The 20418-nt window shown below is 37.2% G+C and overlaps 2 protein-coding genes across 7 annotated transcripts in view; one reads left to right on the top strand and one right to left on the bottom strand.

The window, feature by feature from the left end:
- The first annotated feature begins 377 nt into the window (after positions 1 to 377).
- cyp27a2 (cytochrome P450 family 27 subfamily A member 2) lies at positions 378 to 13180 on the top strand. The gene is made up of 9 exons (XM_084425920.1): positions 378 to 715; positions 2781 to 2971; positions 3454 to 3653; positions 3753 to 3950; positions 5597 to 5760; positions 7673 to 7839; positions 11772 to 11853; positions 11969 to 12175; positions 12268 to 13180. The coding sequence occupies exons 1-9, from the start codon at positions 410 to 412 to the stop codon at positions 12382 to 12384; spliced, it is 1632 nt and encodes a 543-aa protein (XP_084282046.1). The 5' UTR covers positions 378 to 409; the 3' UTR covers positions 12385 to 13180.
- Positions 13181 to 14921: 1741 nt separating this feature from the next.
- kalrnb (kalirin RhoGEF kinase b) overlaps positions 14922 to 20418 on the bottom strand; it is an 83487-nt gene continuing 77990 nt past the window's right edge. For all 6 annotated transcript variants that reach the window (XM_084425910.1, XM_084425911.1, XM_084425914.1 and 3 more), the window contains 4 exons: positions 19356 to 19541; positions 18640 to 18811; positions 18323 to 18486; positions 14922 to 15982 (listed from right to left, as the gene is read on the bottom strand). In XM_084425910.1, the coding sequence (XP_084282036.1) occupies positions 15764 to 15982; positions 18323 to 18486; positions 18640 to 18811; positions 19356 to 19541 (741 nt within the window). In that variant the 3' untranslated portion in view covers positions 14922 to 15763. The remainder of the gene's footprint in view (positions 15983 to 18322; positions 18487 to 18639; positions 18812 to 19355; positions 19542 to 20418) is intronic.

The raw sequence follows: 20418 nt of genomic DNA, 5'->3' as shown, positions 1-20418 counted from the left end.
ATATATATTTTTTTTTTTTGTAGTAGTATATATATATTCATTTTTGACCACATTAATACGTCATTGATTAAATAAGTGTTACATTTTTTTTTTTTAAACTTACTAGCCATAAGCAAATATACCTTAATAGTAGGATAAACAGTAAACAGCTAAAACGCTACCACTCAAAAGTAATAAACCTTCAAACAGTTACGCCTCCAGGTTTATCATTTTTGACAGTTACTTATTACATTGTGTCAAACTCTGTGTTTGTGAGCTGGGGCTGTCCCAAAACCTAGTGAACTACAACTACCTAAATAACGCGCCTATGATGTCCAAAAGCCCTGGCGCGTTTCAAGATGTTGTCTAGGTAGGCAGCTCACTAGGTTTTGAGCCACAGCTGAAAAGAAATCCCGCCCAGTGTTTTGACATGAACTATGTTATGGTATGCGTTCGACCAGTTTCATATCGCCTTTGCCAACACACGTCAAACATGTTGTCTTCTGCGCTAGTGAAAGCTGATCGCATCGCAGCTCATGTTGGTAGAAAATATGCGCCATTTCAGGAGTTGATCGCACGAACCCTTAAGTCTCAAACAGGCGATGTTGACTTGCAGAGCGCAACAGCTGTGACAGGAAAATACAAAACCATCGATGATCTACCGGGACCCAGTCTGGCCACTACCGCCTACTGGCTCTTCGTTAAAGGATACGCTGATAAAAGTCATGCAATGCAGGTAAAATACTTTTTTGTGTGTGTGTGTGTCTGCAAAATTTGTATGCATTTGTTTTGAATTTGCAAGTAGTTTCGCTCAAACAGCTGCTTAATGTGAACAAATGTTTCTGTGGGGGTGTTTTAAATATGTAAACAGTTATTAGTAGATCGAATGTTCATTTAGATATACAAATATGAATATATATTAAATTAGCCTATAAAGCAAAATAACTGCACAATTACTAGAAATGTGTACCTTGATATTATACAATTTGCATACATACACCATTTGTGAAAAAAATACACATTTTTTTCAAGACGTTTCCACCTCTGACTTTGAACCAATTCTGTAGAATGGCTTTTGATTGTGGTGCCTCAGGAAATCCTGTCTGATACTGACAGCTGATATCCGTGGAACAAAAGCCCTTTTAACATGCATTCCTTAAAACAAACTAATAGACCCATCTAAATTTGTTATATTTTGCCACTAGTAAGTAATCTAAAAGTGATTAGTTACCTTTCCAGTTTCACTAGATACTAGTAATTATTTAGACAGTCCTAGTATTTAATAATTTCATGGGCTTCTGTGCTTTTGATATCACCTATTAACGTTGCTGGGTAGTAACTGATTATGTAATATGGATTACCAGATTCCAAAAAAAATAAGATTATGTAACATTTTAAAATAGGCTACTCATAATCAGAGACTACAGTTACTTTTTTTAGTAATTACAGTTACACAATTACTTCTTATTCACCAAATGCCAGCAAATTAGTCAGAATTCGTTGATTCTCTCCAATTCTTCATTTTTCATCTTTTAAATTTTAGTTTCTAAAAAAAATGTCTAAACTATTTGAATAGTTACTGGTGGGTATAAAGGCATAAACAAAAGTACTTATATATCGTATAATTTATAATTAATTAATCTAGTAGCAAAGAAATAAGTATAGTCTGGATTACTTGCTATAGGAATTTAAAAGGGTAGTAGTAACATAAAATTAGTAGTTAGTTTTAAGGAATAAAGGTTAAAACAGCTTGCCATAAAGATTCATGTTATAGGTCAGATGTTGTATTCAGGCTTGTAGTGCAAAGGTTGATTTAAGCTCTGAATTACCATTGTGTCAAACTACAGAGCACACAAAGTTTCTTTAACAGTTGTTTTCTGAATGCCATTGCACGGATAGAATGTTCCCACTTCCAGATACAAATCACTGTAATAGAGTTTCTGTGAATGTCCCTTTATCTCTGTGTGTCGGCCCCAGTAAACAGCAATCTGATTGCGACCCACAGGAATTGGCCAATCAGAAAACTGTTCTGTCAAAACATTGCTTTCTTTGTGGCGCTCAACATGTCAACTTGTGGTTTAAGTAATGGTGTGAGTTCAGGGCAAATACCTGCTTGTAATTTCAACATTCCCTTACATTTGGATGGTACTTGAAATCGTAGTAAAGACGATCAACAACTGGATATTGGATGAAAAAAATAGGAGAAACAGAAATACGTTTAAAAAAAAAAAAAGGACAGAAAAGACATCTATTGTGGTGCCAATACAATGTTGCAAAATAATGTTAGCTATTACAGTAATAACCCACATGTCATTCTAAAGCATAAGCCTGTTTAATATTCAAACCTGAGCAGTTTCTATCCCTCCATTGAAAGGACAGGTAATAAAATCTTAAAAGTTAATCCATATTATTTAAGTGGTTTTGTCCAAGTCTCGTGAAGAGATATAATCGATTTATATGAAGATGATCTAATTTATCACTTTTATTTACATCTAAACAATGATTGACACACACATACACTCTATATTATTATTTCTATAATATTATTATTTTGTCTTAAAACAAGCATTAAAAGTCATTTTAAGTCATCTTGAAGCCCCCTTGGGCATTTGCTGAGTTGGGAACCACTGCATTAAATAAAAATGGCTATTTAAACATTTTACAGAATGACACACCTCATACAGTATTTATTACTTCAGGGGGATTGTCCCTGTATTATGTGTAGCTAAATGTGTATGATAAACAATTGCTGATGTTCACATACAATGATCCCCCCCCCCACACATACATCTATTATGCAGGTGGAGCATAAGCGCCTGTATGGTCCGATCTGGCGCTCACGCTTTGGGCCGTTTGATGTGGTAAATGTGGCGACGCCAGAACTGCTTGCACAGGTGATCCGACAGGAGGGACGATACCCCGTGCGTACTGATCTGCCTCACTGGAAAGAATACAGAGATATGAGAGGACAAGCATATGGAATTCATGTAGAGTAAGCTCTTCTCCCCTTCACACATTGTCTCTCTCTAGACTTTCTTTCATGGAACACAAAAGGAGAATGGAGCTTTCAAGCTTGAAAATATATGCAAAAACACCACACCAGTATGATAAAAGTGGTCCATTAGCACCACATCCTCCAAGCGATACAATACCTCTGTGTGCCAAATAGTACAAACAATTATTATTCACTGATGAGACCTGGATCAGTTCTATTCATGAACAAATCATTCAGTAGTGTTGTGAACCGCTTCAGATGATTCATTGAAAAGATTTGACTCCAAACTATTTCTGTCATGACTCATAAACTGTGGATCTCAATAATAAAGAAATACATTTTGGTTTGTTCCTAGCACAAAGCTCTCTTGTGACTTTAGAAGATGTTTTGTCATTTTGGAGTTTGACAGCTTCAGTCCCCAAAAAGTTACATTTTAAGAGTAAAGGGGTTTTTAAAAAAATTTTTTTTTTGTATTTCAGCACAGGCCCTGAGTGGTATCGTATTCGTAGTGCCCTGAACCCTAAGATGCTTAAACTGAAGGAAGTAACGGCATACGCACCCATCATTCACGAGGTTGTGTCTGATCTCCTACAGCGCGTGGAACTCCTGCGTCTGCGCAGTCAAGACCAGGCCACCGTCACTGACCTCGCCTCTGAGCTCTACAAATTTGGCTTTGAGGGTTTGTATGGATGTAGATGGGTTACAATCTCCTGGAGCTTTTCACTGTGACGTGTGAGCAAACGGCAGCATAGTGATTTTTGTCTTTCACATTATTCAGGAATCTCCTCTATCCTGTTCGAAACAAGGCTAGGCTGCTTACAGGAGGAAATTCCCACAGAAACTCTGCGGTTCATATCTGCCGTTAATGACATGTTGGCACTCTCGGAGACGGTTCTTTTTTTCCCTCGCTGGACCCGTCACATCTTCCCGTTCTGGAAACGGTTTGTCCAGGCTTGGGATGACTTGTATGACGTAGGTATGCTAAAGTTCAATGTCTGCATTTGGGATGCACAATATACAGTGGATATGAAAAGTCTTCAAGTCTCCCCTGTTAAAACTGCTGTTTTTTATGTAAAAAGTTTTATAAGTTTATATAATATGTATGTATATATATATATATATAATCAAAATAATTATTGCAAATCAGGTTTATTGGCAGAATTTACAGACTTTAAGCTGTTTGCAATAAGCAAATCAAACCAAAGTAATTCTAAATAAAGCTCAACACAACAAATGTTTCAAGTGGTTTCCACAAATTCAACTGGAAATTCAACTTCTTCTGCAGTCTCAAAATTATTCAACCCCCTGAATAGAATCTCTCACAACAGCACAAATCTGGAAAAACAGGTGTTGTCTCAAGCACTATTGATGCAACTAATCAAGGTCTTCATTAGTTTCACCAGGTGTGCTTGAGCACATGATACACAATGGTCCAAAAAGTTAAGAAGATATCATTGCCCTTCATAAACAAGGAACAGGATTAAAACAAAATAGCAAAGTCACTAAATGTTCCTAGAGACAGTTGGAAACATAGTTCGCAAGTTCAAAGTTAAAGGAACAGTGGTTTACACTTCCTGGACGGGGCAGAAAAAGGAAGCTACTGTATCAACGGCTGAAACCAGATTTCTGAGAAGGCAGGTTCAGAAAAATCCTCGAGTGACTGCAAAAGTTCTGCAGCAAGACTTGGTGGCAACAGGCACTGAGGTTTCAGCTGCACAGTAAGGAACGTACTTAACGCATACGAGAACTCCGATACGTACACCACTACTGACCCAAAAGCACAAGAAAAGTCGGCTCCAATTTGCTCAAAATCATATGAATAAGCCACAGAAGTTTTGGGATTCTGTTCTGTGGAGCGATGAAACTAAATTGGAACTTTTCGGCCCTATGGATCAGCGATAAGTCTGGAGGAAGAAGAATGAAGCATATGCTGAAAAGAACACTGCCTACAGTTAAGCATGGTGGGGCTCGTGATGCTCTGGGGCTGCTTTGCATCCTCTGGCACTGGAAATCTGCAGTATGTGGAAGGCAAGATGGATTCATTTTTGTATAAATAAAAGAAAATGTCATGCCGTCAGCGAGGAAGCTTAAACTTGGGCATCATTGGACCTTCCAACAGGACAATGATCTCAAGCATACCTCAAATTCCACCAAGGCTTGTTTGCTGAAGAAGTTCTGGAAGGTTCTACAGTGGCCATCACCGTCACCTGACTTGAACCCCAAAGAAAATCTCTGGTGGAATTTGAAGAAGGCAGTTGCATCACGCAATCCCAAGAGCATTACTGAACTGGAGGCCATTGTTCATGAGGAATGGGCTGAGATTCCTTTGAAACGTTGCCAGAAGCTGGTGTCTGGTTATACATCTCATTTGCAGCAGGTCATAACAGCAAAAGTGTGTTCTAATAAGTACTAAAGATGCTTGCCATGAACGGGTTGGAAATTTTGAGATAGCAGAAGTCATTAAAAGTTGAATTTGTGGAAACCACTTGAAACATTTGCTGTGTTGAGCTATTTCAATAACTTTTGTTTGATTTCGGTGCACCTGTAGTCTGTAGATAGAGTTGCTGGACATAAATCATTTTTTGAAACAACAGCGTAACTGATTGCCCTTCTTTTGTCCAGCTCGACATCTGATTGATAAGAAGGTGAAGCAGATCCATGATCAGGTTGAGCGTGGAGAGGAAGTGGAGGGCATGTATCTCACCTACCTGTTGTCCAGCGATAAACTCAGCTTAGGAGAGGTGTACATCAGCCTCACTGAACTTCTGCTGGGAGGCGTGGACACAGTAAGAATATGTTTATTCGGAACCAGTCAGACAGGAAGTAGATTAAACGATATGGATTTGCTATTAGTCAAAAGTTATATTCAGTTGAGGATTTATTATTCAGAAGTTAATCATGTTACAGTAACAATAACCTGCACCACTAGTTCAGCTGTTGTGATAAGGGAGTGTTTTCTATATCTACCTGTCGAAAACAAGAGAGGAATTAAGTTCCTGTAAAAATAAGAAACAAGAGACAAACACACAGGCACAAACTTGAAACTGAATGAAACTATTTATTAACCATACCAGAATTTTAATATTGGTGCATCCCTAGGTGATACTTCCCTTGTGAAAAAGTACACTAGCATACTTTATAAGAGTGCTTATTACAGAAATAATTTTCTGTATTAAAATGTATTATAGTTTAAAATTGTATGCAATTAGCTGAACTTTACAGTGTTTTTTGACTCCATCAAGTAGGACCTAAGTACATCTTTATATGTCATTTCACAATGATTTCTGTTGTCTGCGAAATATGGTTAAAATGCTGAATGTACGTACAAGCATTTATGGTAAACTTAAATATATTCGGTTACACTTTATTTTAAGGTGATGTTGTTACATTGTACATACTCAAATAAGTACTGAGTAATTTTAATTAACTACATGTACTTAGTATAGAGTTAGGGTTTGGTTTAAGGTTAGTTACTTGTAATTATGCATAATTTACTGTTATTACTATAGTGAGTACATGTAGTAACGCATAATAATTTAGTACATTTAAAATGTTAACTAATGTAATATCAAATGAAGCATACAGTTAAAATGATGATAAAGTACTTAACGTGTTAGCATGTTAGTCAACACATCAAAACAAGTGTACTTTTTTAAAAGTCATGAAAGTGTAACCTCTTCAAGACCCTTAAGTGGCCTTTTATTTAATTAAAATGATATTGTCTGTAAGTACAGTTCTTAAAAATATACCGTTAAGATTTGAAGTGCACTAAAGGTGTACAATAAGGTGGTTTGTCTGAGTAACTAGTCGTTCTTAAGATCCGATTTCTTAGTGGTGTTCACGCATTTGGAAACGTGTACTTCACTTTTGTGATCCATCTTTGTAGTTACATTTAATCAGTTGGGGTCAAGGTGATTTCACACAGGTGTCCTTGCTGAGTAACCCCAGGTGTAATTCACATTAATCACATTAACCATGAACTTACAACAAGAACGTGTTGACCATCCTGCCCATCCCTAACTGATACAATAATGACCTTTAACATGCTGTACTATGCTCCTAATCTCTGTGTAAATGTCTGTCAAGGCTACAGTTTATTGGATTTCCAGAGCTATCTGCTAAATTGTGTCCCACTTTTAGCAACAGACAGGTTTGATAACCTGTATAGCAGCCTTCTTTGCTGATGTCTGATCTGTTTCAGTGACACATAGCTGAGGATTCAGGGTACATTTACACTTTTTCCTTCATGTTTTTCACTTACAGACGACAATGTTGTCAAAACGATCCCTGTTCACATGGATGCGCAAAAAGGATTAAAAATGCTGTATTATTCATGCCAGGCCAGTAGTTGGCGATGTCACTTTGTAAAGAAACATTACACGCCTATAGACTGAACTTGCATGATGCCACCGGTTTCACAAATTTGCGTTTTTGTAGTTTACACGTAGACGATAACGGTATCATTTTCAAAACCGGATAAAAAACAACAACAAAAAAAACGCCTTTGTCGTGTAAATGAACGGCCAAAATGCATACGTTTTCCATTTTGATAAGAGAGCACTCTAGCCCACTCTCACCCTCTGGACATAATTAACTTAGCCAATCAGCTGTCTCTATCATAACATCATCTGAGATCTATGAATGCATGCATTATTGGATAAGATAGTCAATCTTTCTTTTTTTCTTTGTCCTTGACAGACGTCTAACACACTATCTTGGACCTTGTACCACCTTGCACGTGATGCAGAGGCACAGAACCGCCTCTATAACGAGATCGCATCTGTTTGTCCTAATAAAGAGCAGCCGAACGCTGAACACCTGACCAGGATGCCCTACATGAAGGCTGTCATCAAAGAAACTCTCAGGTAGGGGAAATGCGCATTAGTCCAGCTCCAAACACTTTTTGTGGGGGAAACAGTACTAATTTATTGTTCGTGCATCTTGAAAGGGGTGAAAGAGACCAGCTGTTTTCTATATTATGCAGGAGTGGCCGAACATTATTCAGTTTATGCTGAGCACAATAACCTTTGCACAGCCCTTATTTAAACAGTCCAACATCAATAATCTCCTCCACAGTGATTAAACACAGATGCTTCTTCTGGAGAAACAATCAACTTACAATGAACTTGATACTCAGTCTTTGGAAATGAGTGTGGGTTAGCTTTAGTTAACTCTTTCCCCGCCGTCAGTTGTAAGACAATGCTTCCCCGCCGCCATTGATGGAAATTTCCTGTTTTCCGTGTTTTCACTATTATATGCGGTAAGGCCAGGGACAGATTTACCTCATATTGTGACAGGCAAAAGCACGTTTGCTTTTTACCCCCCACACCCAAACTGTATGACCAAAACAGGATTACAAATTATTATTTGTTTTTAATAACTTAAAACAGTGATGTCAAATCTGATATTGTGTCTTTATATGTGATCATATACTTGCATGTGTCATTATATTATTAACACTTTACCAAAATCAAGCTCAAATGAATTTAGGAAGTTTTTGTCCAGGGAATGTCATGGTTTTCATCATTAGAACGGCTACATCTTAGGGCAGTCGATCATCACATCTCGTTTTCATCATCTTAAAGGTTATGAAGATTATTGAAGCTATGTGGGCGCTCGGTTTTTTTTCTGTAATTTGGCCAAAATCTCACATTGAAGCACTAAGCAAAGGTTATTTTTGCCGTGACTCAACGACAAATGCAAGACGCTCTTCACCACTCCTCAAATACTATTATATATAAAGTGAATAAGTACAGCGGTTTCTTTACTTAAGAAACAAAGGAACAGTTCTTTATTTACCCTTGTCTTGCATCGTGAATAAGCAGATATGCTCCAAACTGCTTGCGGCACTTCATTCACGATAGAGATGGGGCGGAGTTATGAGGTTTGACGGACAGTTTGAGGATATGGCAAGCCGTTTTAGCTTAAATTGTACCCAGCGTTACTCGTCGTAATTGCATTTTTACTAGTAAGAATTAAATTTGAGAGCTCTACAATTCAATTCTTACTAGTAGCAATTCCAATTAGAGAGCTCTACAAATGAATTTTTACTAGTCATATGTCTCCATTGACTTCCATTCATTTTTAATTACGGAGCTCTACAATTGAATTTTTACTAGTAAAAAAACGAATTAAAGATATGTATAATTGCAGAGCTCTGTAATTGAATTAAAGAGCTCTGCAATTGCATTCTTACTAGTAACAACTGAATTAGACAGCTCTCTAATTGTAATTGCTACTAGTAAGAATTGAATTGAAGAGCTCTCTAATTGAATTCTTACTAGTAAAAATGCAATTACGACGAGTAACGCTGGGTACAATTTAAGCTAAAACGGCTTGGCATATGAGGAGGCCATGGAGTTATGAGATTTGGTCACAAGCTCTTTTTAATACTTGTCATTGGTTAATTATTTGCAAAAACCACCGACAGACCTAAAGAGTGACCATAGTAATGATTTATGTTAATATTACGATATTTTAAATTGCTATAACGCATCTTCTGACAGATTACTGAATCTCCTGTTCAAAACTCAGGCGAAGAAAAAGCAGAAACAAGGGATATCATATGTAAACAGATGCATATCGTTAGCCTCATAGCATAATTGCCTAAGTCTTTGGAAAACAAGAAAAAACAAAAAAATGACTTAGGCAATTATGCTATGAGGCTAACGATATGTAAAATAACACGATCATTATCAATAAACAGCATATAAATCAAAACTGCCTAACGTTACTGAATGAAATGTCGACCCAGGACGAGCTATAGGACTGTGAAGCTTTGGAGGTGTTGATGGACTCGATCTCTGTGTTTTGATCATCGTTCTGAATCCCATCCAGACTTAGTCTATTGACAAAACGCATTTTTCTCAGCTTTTTGCTCAAAGTAGATTTTTTATGAAACTCCCACATTCAAGTGTTGATAAAAAAGGAATGCATGAAGCTAGTTTTTTGATAAGAGCAGAGGGTCTGTTCTTTCTGATATATTGCATGTTCAGATATTCATACAACAAAGTATTCTGGGGGCCATGAAACTTTTGTGAAAATAATAAAAAAATGCTGCTGGCAGCTTTTTTCAAAAGTGCTCGCGGGAAAGAGTTAACAGTCAGTATTGTACATGTCAGCACTGAAAAACAGCCCTAAATGTTGAGAAATGCTGTGATACAGGGAACATTTATCTTGGAAAGATGCCTTCTAGAGGTATTTCCAGAGGAATTCTGTTATGGATTCGTTTTGGTTTGGAGCTGTCAAATATTGGTCTATGTTTCCTGTGGGATCCAGTCAAGTCCAGTTCAGTTCAGTCAAAGAGTATGGAAGCCCAAGAGGCGAAACTCAATACAACGCTCCATAGCAACAGTTGCCCCCATGACGTGACGGCGCGGCCGCCATTACGGACTGAAAACTGAAGGAAAACGCCGAAAAATAATGGGAGTCAATGGCACTGAACCAACTTAACATAACAAAAACTTAACATAACTTAATTTTTTCTGGCCGTCATATCTAAATATGAAAACAATTTAAAATACATTAATGAGGATGACCGACGTTAAATGACAGAAAATGTTACGTCTATGTGTTGGTTATGCATGGCCTAATTACCCTTAGGAAAATAGTATTTTGGGACAAAATATTACTATAGAAGTACTATAAGACTACTATAGAAATACTATAGCGGCTCTAGGATATTATAGAGGTATTACAGAGCATAACATAGCCTACTTCTGTGATGTTCTGTAATACCTCTATAATATTTTAAAGCTGCTATAGTATTTCTATAGTAGTCTTATCGTACTTCTATAGTATGTCCCAAATTACTATAGTATTCCTATAAGATTCCTATAGTACTTTTTCGTAAGGGTATGTCCCCCACCGAATCGGCTTCATTAGCCTACCACTTACGGTTTGCAAAGATACAGTTATAAAATTACTGCAAACCTTTAATCTATCAATATTTATGTTCTATTATGCATTTTCCTTGTTATATGAATAACAGAAATTCATGAAATAATATATAGGCAGACACACAGTAATAAGATATTTATTCAAATGTTGATTTTGAAATTAGTGAACATCACCATATATATGATTTGGAAAAATAAATAAATAAATAAAATGATAAATGAACATTTCTAAAGACAGGTAATCTTTTACATAGAATATCACAAAAATATTAACAACTTGTTTTTTCAACATCTTCAGTGAAAGTGCACACAGTGAACGTTTCAATGGCAAGAACAAAAACAGTCTGTGAATGTCCTATTACAGGCGGAAAGGTACAAAAAAGATGTGCAATCTAGCAAGTGCACACATGAACTATAAACAGTAGCCTACTAAAATGGAAGTGGTGCCATAAGATCTCAGTAATTAATCAGACACCACCATCTATTGTGTGTGCATTTGTGTAGACCAGTCAAGACCACTTAGTCAAGACCACTTGCTCATCTTCACAGTTTGGTTGTGTGGCGTGCAAACTGGCGCTAACGATTTCAGCAGCTTTCAGTCCATAATGGCGGACGCGCCTCCGCAGCGCCATCTACAGACCCATAACACAACAGAGTTTCGCCTCTTGGGCTTCTATTCTCTTTGGTTCAGTTGGTGCTGGCCTGTTTTTACATAAAAGTCCCTATTTAAAGTCTGCATCATGTGGTGGGGTTTACAATGCAGTCTGCCTTGAAATGTGCCACTAAAACTTTTCAGGCTGGACTGAAATGTTCAGCGATCTTGTTAAAAAATAAACTTTACTTACAAGATGCTCAGTTCCAAATTTAATTTCTCACAATATGATGCATTTTAATCATAGAATGTATCCTGTTGTCCCTGGTAATGGACGTCTGACTGTGGATTCGGAAGTAATTGTGGATAAATATTGGTTCCCTAAGAAGGTACCCACACATACGCACACACTTATATCAAATCTCTCATTAAATATCTCCATTTAATTAAACATCTAATAGCCTAATTCCAGTCTTTGTGTGTTTTCTCTCTATTTTTCCTCAGACACAGTTTCATCTCTGTCATTACGCTGTTAGTCACGATGAGAATAATTTCCCTGATCCGGAGCGTTTCGTTCCAGACCGCTGGTTGAGGGCCAGCCCGTCTCGCTCTCAGCATCACCCTTACAGTTCGGTCCCGTTCGGGGTTGGTGTGCGAGCCTGTGTGGGGAAGAGGGTAGCAGAGCTGGAGATGTACTTTGCTCTGAGTAGAGTGAGTATGATGCTTTCACACCCATTATATTTGTACTACATTTAACTATCGCTATCACTCTTTCTTTAACCCTTGACCCTTTTGCCCCACAGCTGATGCAACATTATGAGGTCCGAACAGAGGAGGGGTCCCCATCGATACAGCCCAAAACCCGAACACTGCTCATTCCCTCCCAACCCATCAACCTACAGTTCATCCCTCGAGCCTGACGCCAGCCGTCTCCCGTCAATCTCTTTTTCTAATCAAAATGAGGACTCCTAATTCAAATCATTTTGCCTTAAATGCCCGAGGGTCCCTACCCACAAACCTGTTTCTGTGAAATGCCGTGAGGTCATCTAGGGTCGAAGGTGGAAGTGAGAAATATCATCATTCCAAAGAAATATCAACTGAGCTGAAATATTATAACAGATTTTTACAGCTGAGATGTCTGGGTCGCACTGTTTAATAAGAATTTGCGAACAATCGAAAAAGTCCAACAGAGCGCTATGTGCACCGAATCTCTGCTTTCCCTTCAAACTCTTAAAGAGCACCCGTAATTTTGCCAGAGGAGAGAGAGAGATGGCAACAAAGATCCTCTGTTCATGAACTGGTGGCAATGATTCTGCAGATACAAAGGATGGCTCACTAACTCTGCTATGGCAATCAAGAGTCGCATCGAGCAGAAAGAGTGTTCTTTATAACATGTTTATTATTTTTTTAATATGCTACCTTCCGCTGTTTTTTTATTATAATAATTTAATGTTGATGTCAGGGCATTCGTCCAAACCTTGATCAAAAAGTTTTTTGGGGGGAAATCTACTCCTTCATTTTTATATATTTGTTAATTAACAGACATAAAATGAGTGGATTTACATGGCCCTTGTGGGCCAGGCTGAAAGCAAATGACAGAATGAACCAGAAATGCTAATTTATGTAAATATACCTGTTGCCAAACCACCCACATATTGAAGTTCCATCAGTGTTCTGCCTTTCTTTTTCAAAAATCATAAAAAATTTTACACTGTATATACCATTGTAATAGACCTGGAGTTATTATAAATAACTGAAACAAAAATAAAACAATTAATAAAACAAAAGATAACTGACAGAAAGAAATATGTATTTCAGCTAGCAAGGCAATAGTTCTCATTTTCATTTAGTTTACCTTGATGTACTAAAATAACTAAAACTGAAATAAAAAGGAATAAAATCTATATAAAAAAAATAAAAATGACAAAAAAACTGAATTACTTAAACCTTAACTAAAATGAAAATGTAAAATAAAAAAATAAAAACTTCAAGATAATAATAAAAACTATAATAGTTTGTCACACCAAACAGACCAAATGTAGATAAAGAGCCATTTTAGTGTCTCAGTTGCAGTGCACCATGTATTACATCAGTAATTCTAGTCAAGTATGCGGTTCTGTTGCCCAACAGTTCATGTTCGCTTCTGAAGCCACTTGGATGAGTGCAAAACTCTTGAGCAACAGATTGACATGGTGATTCCTGTCACGTTGTACCCGTGGTACATTCAATTTCACATGTACAAGCTTGTGTTGTAAAGGAAGTATTTCTTTTGAAGTGTACTAGACTTTGCTCTGACTTTTCAAGGTCTGGCAAGGTCTTGATATTTTATTATTTATGTGTGTAATATTGTATCCAATACACCCAGAAATATCACAGCAAATAAAAGCAAGTGAAACATAATGTTAAGAGCATTTTTATATAATAGATTTACACTGCGTGCTGAAAATTTGAAAGAAATGGCTTCTATTAAAACTTGCTTAATCTTGACTCTTTAGATATAATTTACATTCTTAAGCATTAAAGGTTTGCTGCCCCCTCATGGTCATTTTATTTACTACAGGTACATTTAAAGGAGAAGTCTTGCTACGCTTTTAGCGGCACCAAACGTTACTTCAGTCTGTTTGCTGCCGACTATCTGTTTTTGTTTTGTTTTGTTTTTTACGATAGATGAGTGTTTTGTTCTTTTTAGGAATTAGTTTTAGGAAATAATTTACATCAAAACACGTTTCTAAGCATAAAACTTTTCTTTATGTGTAAAACTATTTTACACGTTACATGACTATAACTTGGCCTAGCCTACATTATGCATAACTACATGCAACGCTAAATCAAACCCTAACCAGTCAGTATTGACTGAATGACAGCAGTAGCCCAATGTTTGTGTGTTGTTCATATTTCATATTGTTGTTCCATTGTTCTGCTTTCAGACTGATTCATCAGAAACACAGTTCAGTCAGTCACACTTTGTTATACTGTTCATGTGTATCATAGTGCATGGAATTGGAAGAACAATACTGTAACATTGAGACGATTTGTATATGCTTGATGTTGATTGCATGAATATTGTTTTTTACTTTTTATATTTACATTCAAAACAATACTGTTTAGATGACAGATGCACAGATGAACAAATGATATAGAACACATTATGTCCAAGATGAAAAATTGCCAGCTTTATTATGAACAACATTCCAGAGTTTAACAAGTGAAATACCTGCTAGAATTAGTTTTTTTTATTTTTTATTTTTATTTACACGTATTTCTGAGATCTGAACGCTGACAGCAGAAACTACTCTTCAGAAATCAACAACATCCATTTTTAATTGACTAATTTGAGTAAACATCTGGTCTGATATGATTCAGATGATAACTTATTACATACTAAATCTGATGATGTCAAATGTAAAAATCAGAGGGTCAGGTTTTGGAGGCAGTGCTGACTACCAGGATTTCGTTTTGTGTGTGTGTGTGTGTGTGTGTTGGTTTTTTAGAGCCTGACAGGAATAGAGTTTTCCTCTGCTGTGTATCTATTATGGCAATGTCAAAAATATTATGTACAAATTTAAAATGATACAGAATAATACATTTAAATCTTTAGTTACAAGTACAGTTATGAGCATTGTGACGATTGTGATATTGCACAACTTGTCGTCATTGCGATACTATCTGTTGGAAAAGTGCAGAATACTTTGTACAGAACACTGAACTGGTTGACAGAACTGAAAGAAAATAATAAATCTGTCACGCCTAACAGCTGTAAAAATAAGACACTTGGGGGAAAAAAACCTTTCCAAAAATAAAATTCTCAGTAAAAGAAAATATACACAGTGTGCAAATGACTTGGCATAGACAGACAGGGGAAAAAGGGGGAGCCCCATTTGAAAACAGTCTGTTGCGCGTAATGGAGCGTGTTGATGAGAAAGGATGACGTTAAGATCCATACACATCCACACGTAATTCACTGACAAATTCACCTCAGTTTCCTCTCTATACAACACAATCATTTTTTTAAATTATTAGCAATATAATATATTTTCTTGAACTTCCTTTTTTCTATTGTTTTCTTTTTTCTTTTTTTTGCCCATATCGACTATGGGGGGGTGATGTCGCACCATTTTTCGTAGCGTGCATCTGTACGGCAGAAGGGAAAAGGGCGGGACTTCCTGTTCTGTCCAACCAACAGCAGCTTAACAGGAGGTTGAGTGGCATGTATCAGCAAGCTTTCCCAGAGTAGGCTGGTGAAACTGAAGGGTGAATGTGAGTAGTGGTTTTATTTGGAGGCGTTGAGGGGGCGTGGCTTTACCGAGTCGAGGATAGCACGTGACCCGGTACCCAGCCCTCTGCAGCAGGTGATTGGCTGTTCGCAGGTCGGTAAACCAGGCACATGTTCTGCTGATTGGACGCCAGGATCTGCACCGTCTCACCGACCACCACGCAGATCTCGTCCTCCTTCACGGCATTGTAATCCTGCTGCACTAGCACCGAAGACAGGCCGTTACACTCCCCCTCGTCCAGCTCCTGGAGGACGAAACCACACGCACACAAATGAAACGTTCTCATTATGAATACACAACTGGTCAAAAGTTTGGAATACTTCAGATGTTGTTGAAAAAAGTCTCTTGTACTCACCAGGGCTGCAATTATTTGGTTAAAAAATATAGTAAAAAACAGTATTGCTAAATATTACTACAATTTAAAAGAACTCCATCATTACTCCAGTCTTCAGTGTCACATGATCCTTCTGAAATCATACAATATGCTGATTTGCTGCTCAAGAAACATTTCTAATTATTATTATCAATGTAAAAACAAATTGTGCTGATTAATATTTTTGTGGAAACCGTGATACACCACCATTCAAAAGTTTGGGTATAGTAGGATAAATAATTATAATTATAATAATAAAATAAATAAATTTATTCAGCAATGATGCATTAAATTGACCAAAAGTGACAATGTTATATATCGTAATTTCAATGTTTCACAAAAATATGAAGCTGTTTTCAAGAACCGTTATTAATAATTAAATACCAATAAAAATTGATAAGCACCAAATCAGCATATTACATCATTATATTTCTGAAGGATCATGTGACACTGAAGACTGCATCACAGGAATACATTTTAATATATATCAAAAAAGTACTTTTAAATTGTAATATTTCATCTTAAACTGTAATTTTAATCAAATAAATGCAGCTTTGGTGAACATTAGGAAAAAAACATAAAAACAATTTGACTGATAATGTATGCAAATTAAATATGTGGACTTCAAACGTATATGTCCTTCTTCATACGGCCGAGCGCTTCAGGACAAATCAGAACAAAAGTCGGTTTCTCACTGTCTCCGCCAGTGCCGACCTTGACCTTCTGCTGGCACGAGAAATAAATAGCTGGGTGAAAAGCTTAGCTTCGAGACGCTTAAAAATAAAAAGTAGCAAGTGGCTCCTCCAGTCTGGAATTCAGTGATAGTGTGATTTATTAGGGACACAGAATGCAGGGTGTGCCAAGGCCAAGTTACAAGCTCACCAGAGAGAGAGAGAGAGAGAGAGAGAGAGACTGCGGCGAGAAGAAAAGACTGAACGAGAGAAAGTAGAACGGAAGAAAGAGACCCTGCAGAGAGAAGAGAAACAGGTACGGAACACGGGCAGAGCTGGAAAACTAGGCCATTCTCCCCACTAAGAATAACTAGCAGGAACCTCTCCTCCCCTCAAAGACAATTAGACTGGAACTTCACAGCACTGCAGCACGGACACATTCAGCTCAGCGAGGAGACGCATACACACTGCAGAGACTAGTGTACTGTGATCTAATTATGTTTAATTACATCTATCTGGCCTAGATGAGACGCTAATTAAAAAGGTCTGGGAAACTAATTGAATTTGTTAGATAATACACAATCCTATTTAAGCACAGAATGCAATTGAGATAATTGGTCTCCTGTCACACAGGTTGTTTAGGGTGCGTTCACACTAGAGCTTTTGGTGTGGAAGTCAGTTTGACGTCAGAGTCCAGATCGGGTTTGGTAAGTGTGAGAGTGGCGAGAACCCAGACAGCAACATAGTGTCGGCCCAGATCCGGCCCACATCTGGGCTGACACTATGAAATTAATTGTTCTTTTGAACTTCCTATTCATCAAAAAATTCGGAAAATAAATGTATTACGTTTTTTCAATGATTTCTGAAGGATCATGTGACACTGAAGCGTAGTAATGATGCTGAAAATTAAGGAATAAATTAAGAGGCTTCTTTCAAAAACATTAAAAAAATCTAATTGACCCTCAACCTTTTGAACAGCAGCGTACATATTTTTCATAAATAAAAACCTATTAATACTTTGAAAAAAAATTATTATAAATATATGAAAAATACTATCTGGAAAATATTTACCCTCTATTAAGTTGACAAGTTATCTATTTTATAGATAGAATTTGTGATTAATCTCATGATTTCTGAGCAGTGTTTAGAAAGCAGGATGAAACAGTTTTGGTCAAATATTTTATATTTATTACGTTTTTCTTTTTTTTCTTTGAACTTTTCCAGTGATCAGTTTAGTTATCATGATGGAATTTACCTACATTCAGAGCAATTCAAGCTTGAAGTGCCACCTTATGTTTAATGATATGGACATAAAGCAACATAAAAATAACAATAAGCCTATCTAAAGCCACTTTTTATCATCTGCCACAATAATGTTATGTCTTGGAAAATCTTCATTTGGGTGCTTTTCTTCAGCAACCATTGATATGTTATCAATTTGATAAATTAATTGCCATATTAATTAAATAATTTGCTTTAAAAAAAGCCCTAGTTATTAGTTTACATGTAGATTTGTGTAATATTTTGGAATCATGCTCACCTCTGCATGCTTATTGGGCTTGTGGGCGGGGCTTCCATTGGGGGCGGTGTTGGGTTTGAGGGGGGTGGAGGGGTGAGAGGATGAGGAACGGCTGCTATTGGACAGCTGCCTGGTCAAAGATCCTCCACTCTCTTTCTTGTGGTATTCCTGTGGGTTCTGAAGAGCTGATCAGAAAAAAGATGAGCAGCAGGTTATGAACGATCCCGGAAATGAAAAAGGAAATAAACAGCACTGAGATCTGTTTGTTTTTTGTTCATAAACCAGCAACTACCAAGATACCAAATTCCACGTCCTGAACCCTTTTATAATGCGCTCACCGGTGAGGAAATTGATCTGCATGTCCAGTAGTTTTTGAATGCTTTGGACCCACTCTTTCTTGATGTCGATGTTGGCGGCCTGTAGCGTCAGTCGTTCAGATGAGCCACGACATAACAGCACAAACTTACAGGGGTCACTGTCCGCATGTTCCTCCAAGCTCAAGAAGTTCACCTGCAAAGGTCAACACACACACACACACAAAAAAAGTTGCACAACATAAAAAAAAGACTTATTTGTGACCCTGGATCACAGGTATAATAATATAACAAAACCAAACCACGGTTATAATAATATACTCGCACGGGTATATTTGTGGGAATGGCCAACAATACAACACATTGTGTATGGGTCAAAATGATCGATTTTTCTTTTATGCCAAAAATTATTAGGATATTAAGTAAAGATCATGTTCCATGAAGATATTTAGTAAATTTCCTACCGTAAATATGTAAAAAAGACATTTTTGTGGGTGGATGCAGCAAAATCGCGAACATAAATGTACAACTTTAAAGGCGATTTTCTCAATGTTTAGATTTTTTTGCACCCTCAGATTCCAGATTTTCAAATAGTTGTATTACCATACATCATACATGTATGTAACCATACATCAATGGAAGGCTTACTTATTCAGCTCAAAAACTGACCCTTGTGACTGGTTTTGTGGTCCAGGGTCACATTTATTTACTCAACTTGGATCAACTTGTGCTGAACGTACCTTGATGCTCTTTTTAAACTGGTACCCTGGCGTAGACGAGCCTTTCCGAAGCAGCTCGCTGAAGATGACGATCTGTTCGAAGAGGAACACTCTGCGCTCTTTACTGCGGGACAGAACGCCAGAGTCCTGCTCTGTCACAAAGAACGTGTCCTGCTGCAATAACTTTCCCTGAGCTGTCAGCTTCCCCTGTGCAGAGAAACACAAGCAATCCTAAGCAATCACCCGAGCACGCACTTCTGTTTCTGTGATCTTCTAGATCAAGTCAAGATACCTGAATTTTTCTGGCAGCGGCTGTAGACTGCATTTAGCTGCAGTGCGTACATGGCCTGTGTGTCTTTGTGACTTTATGTGCCATCTTTAGGTAGCAGTTTACTCTCTTTGGATGCAGTTAGTGCAATTTCTCAGAAAATATAAAGTAACAGCAGTTTTCTGCACCAATTATTTGGAACTTCATTTGTTTGTTAGTCTATTACATCATGTGCAGCACAGCACAAAGTTCAAAACAGTTCAAAGTCAGTTTAGTTGACGGACGCCACAGTTTTGTTCCTAAACATATGTATACACTTTTGTAGCACTATTTACATGTGTAAAAGTATTTATTCTAAACTCACATTTTACTAATGGATTTCTGTTGTAAATAAAGTATGTTAAAGGGATAGTTCACCCAAAAATGAAAATTCTGTCATAATTTACTTCATTTCTTTCTTCTATTGAACACAAAAGAAGATATTTTGAAGAATGTTGGTAACCAGACAGTTCATGGTAGCCATTGAAGCCATTTTTCCGTGTTCAACAGAAGAAAGAAACTCATTCATGTTTGGAACAACTAGAGGGTGAGTAAATGATGACCGAATTTTCATTTTTGGTTGAACTATCCCTTTAATGTTACTATTACATCTGTATGTTACTGAAGTCTAGCCTCAAAGCTTACAGCTGATTGGTCCTTTGTTAGTGAATATTCTAAGTTGTGCTTTAGCGCTTCCAGTTTATAGAGATTCAAGTTTTCACTATGCTTCCAATATAAACCTGATGTTCGCATTATAATAGTACCTATTAGATGCAT

The sequence above is a fragment of the Rutilus rutilus genome (genome assembly GCF_951802725.1).
Source record: "Rutilus rutilus genome assembly, chromosome: 12".
Lineage (NCBI taxonomy): Eukaryota > Metazoa > Chordata > Actinopteri > Cypriniformes > Leuciscidae > Rutilus > Rutilus rutilus.
The sequence above is the reverse complement of the archived record's forward strand: the minus strand, read 5'-3'. Positions and strand labels throughout refer to the sequence as shown.

What these genes read in the sequence shown, in the direction of transcription:
- cyp27a2 (XM_084425920.1), top strand. Translation starts at nt 410, where the DNA reads ATGAACTATGTTATGGTATGCGTTCGACCAGTTTCATATCGCCTTTGC. An exon ending in GGATGACTTGTATGACGTAG is followed by an intron (nt 3,951 to 5,596) that starts GTATGCTAAAGT and finishes TCTTTTGTCCAG; the next exon opens with CTCGACATCTGATTGATAAG. An exon ending in AATATTGGTTCCCTAAGAAG is followed by an intron (nt 11,854 to 11,968) that starts GTACCCACACAT and finishes ATTTTTCCTCAG; the next exon opens with ACACAGTTTCATCTCTGTCA.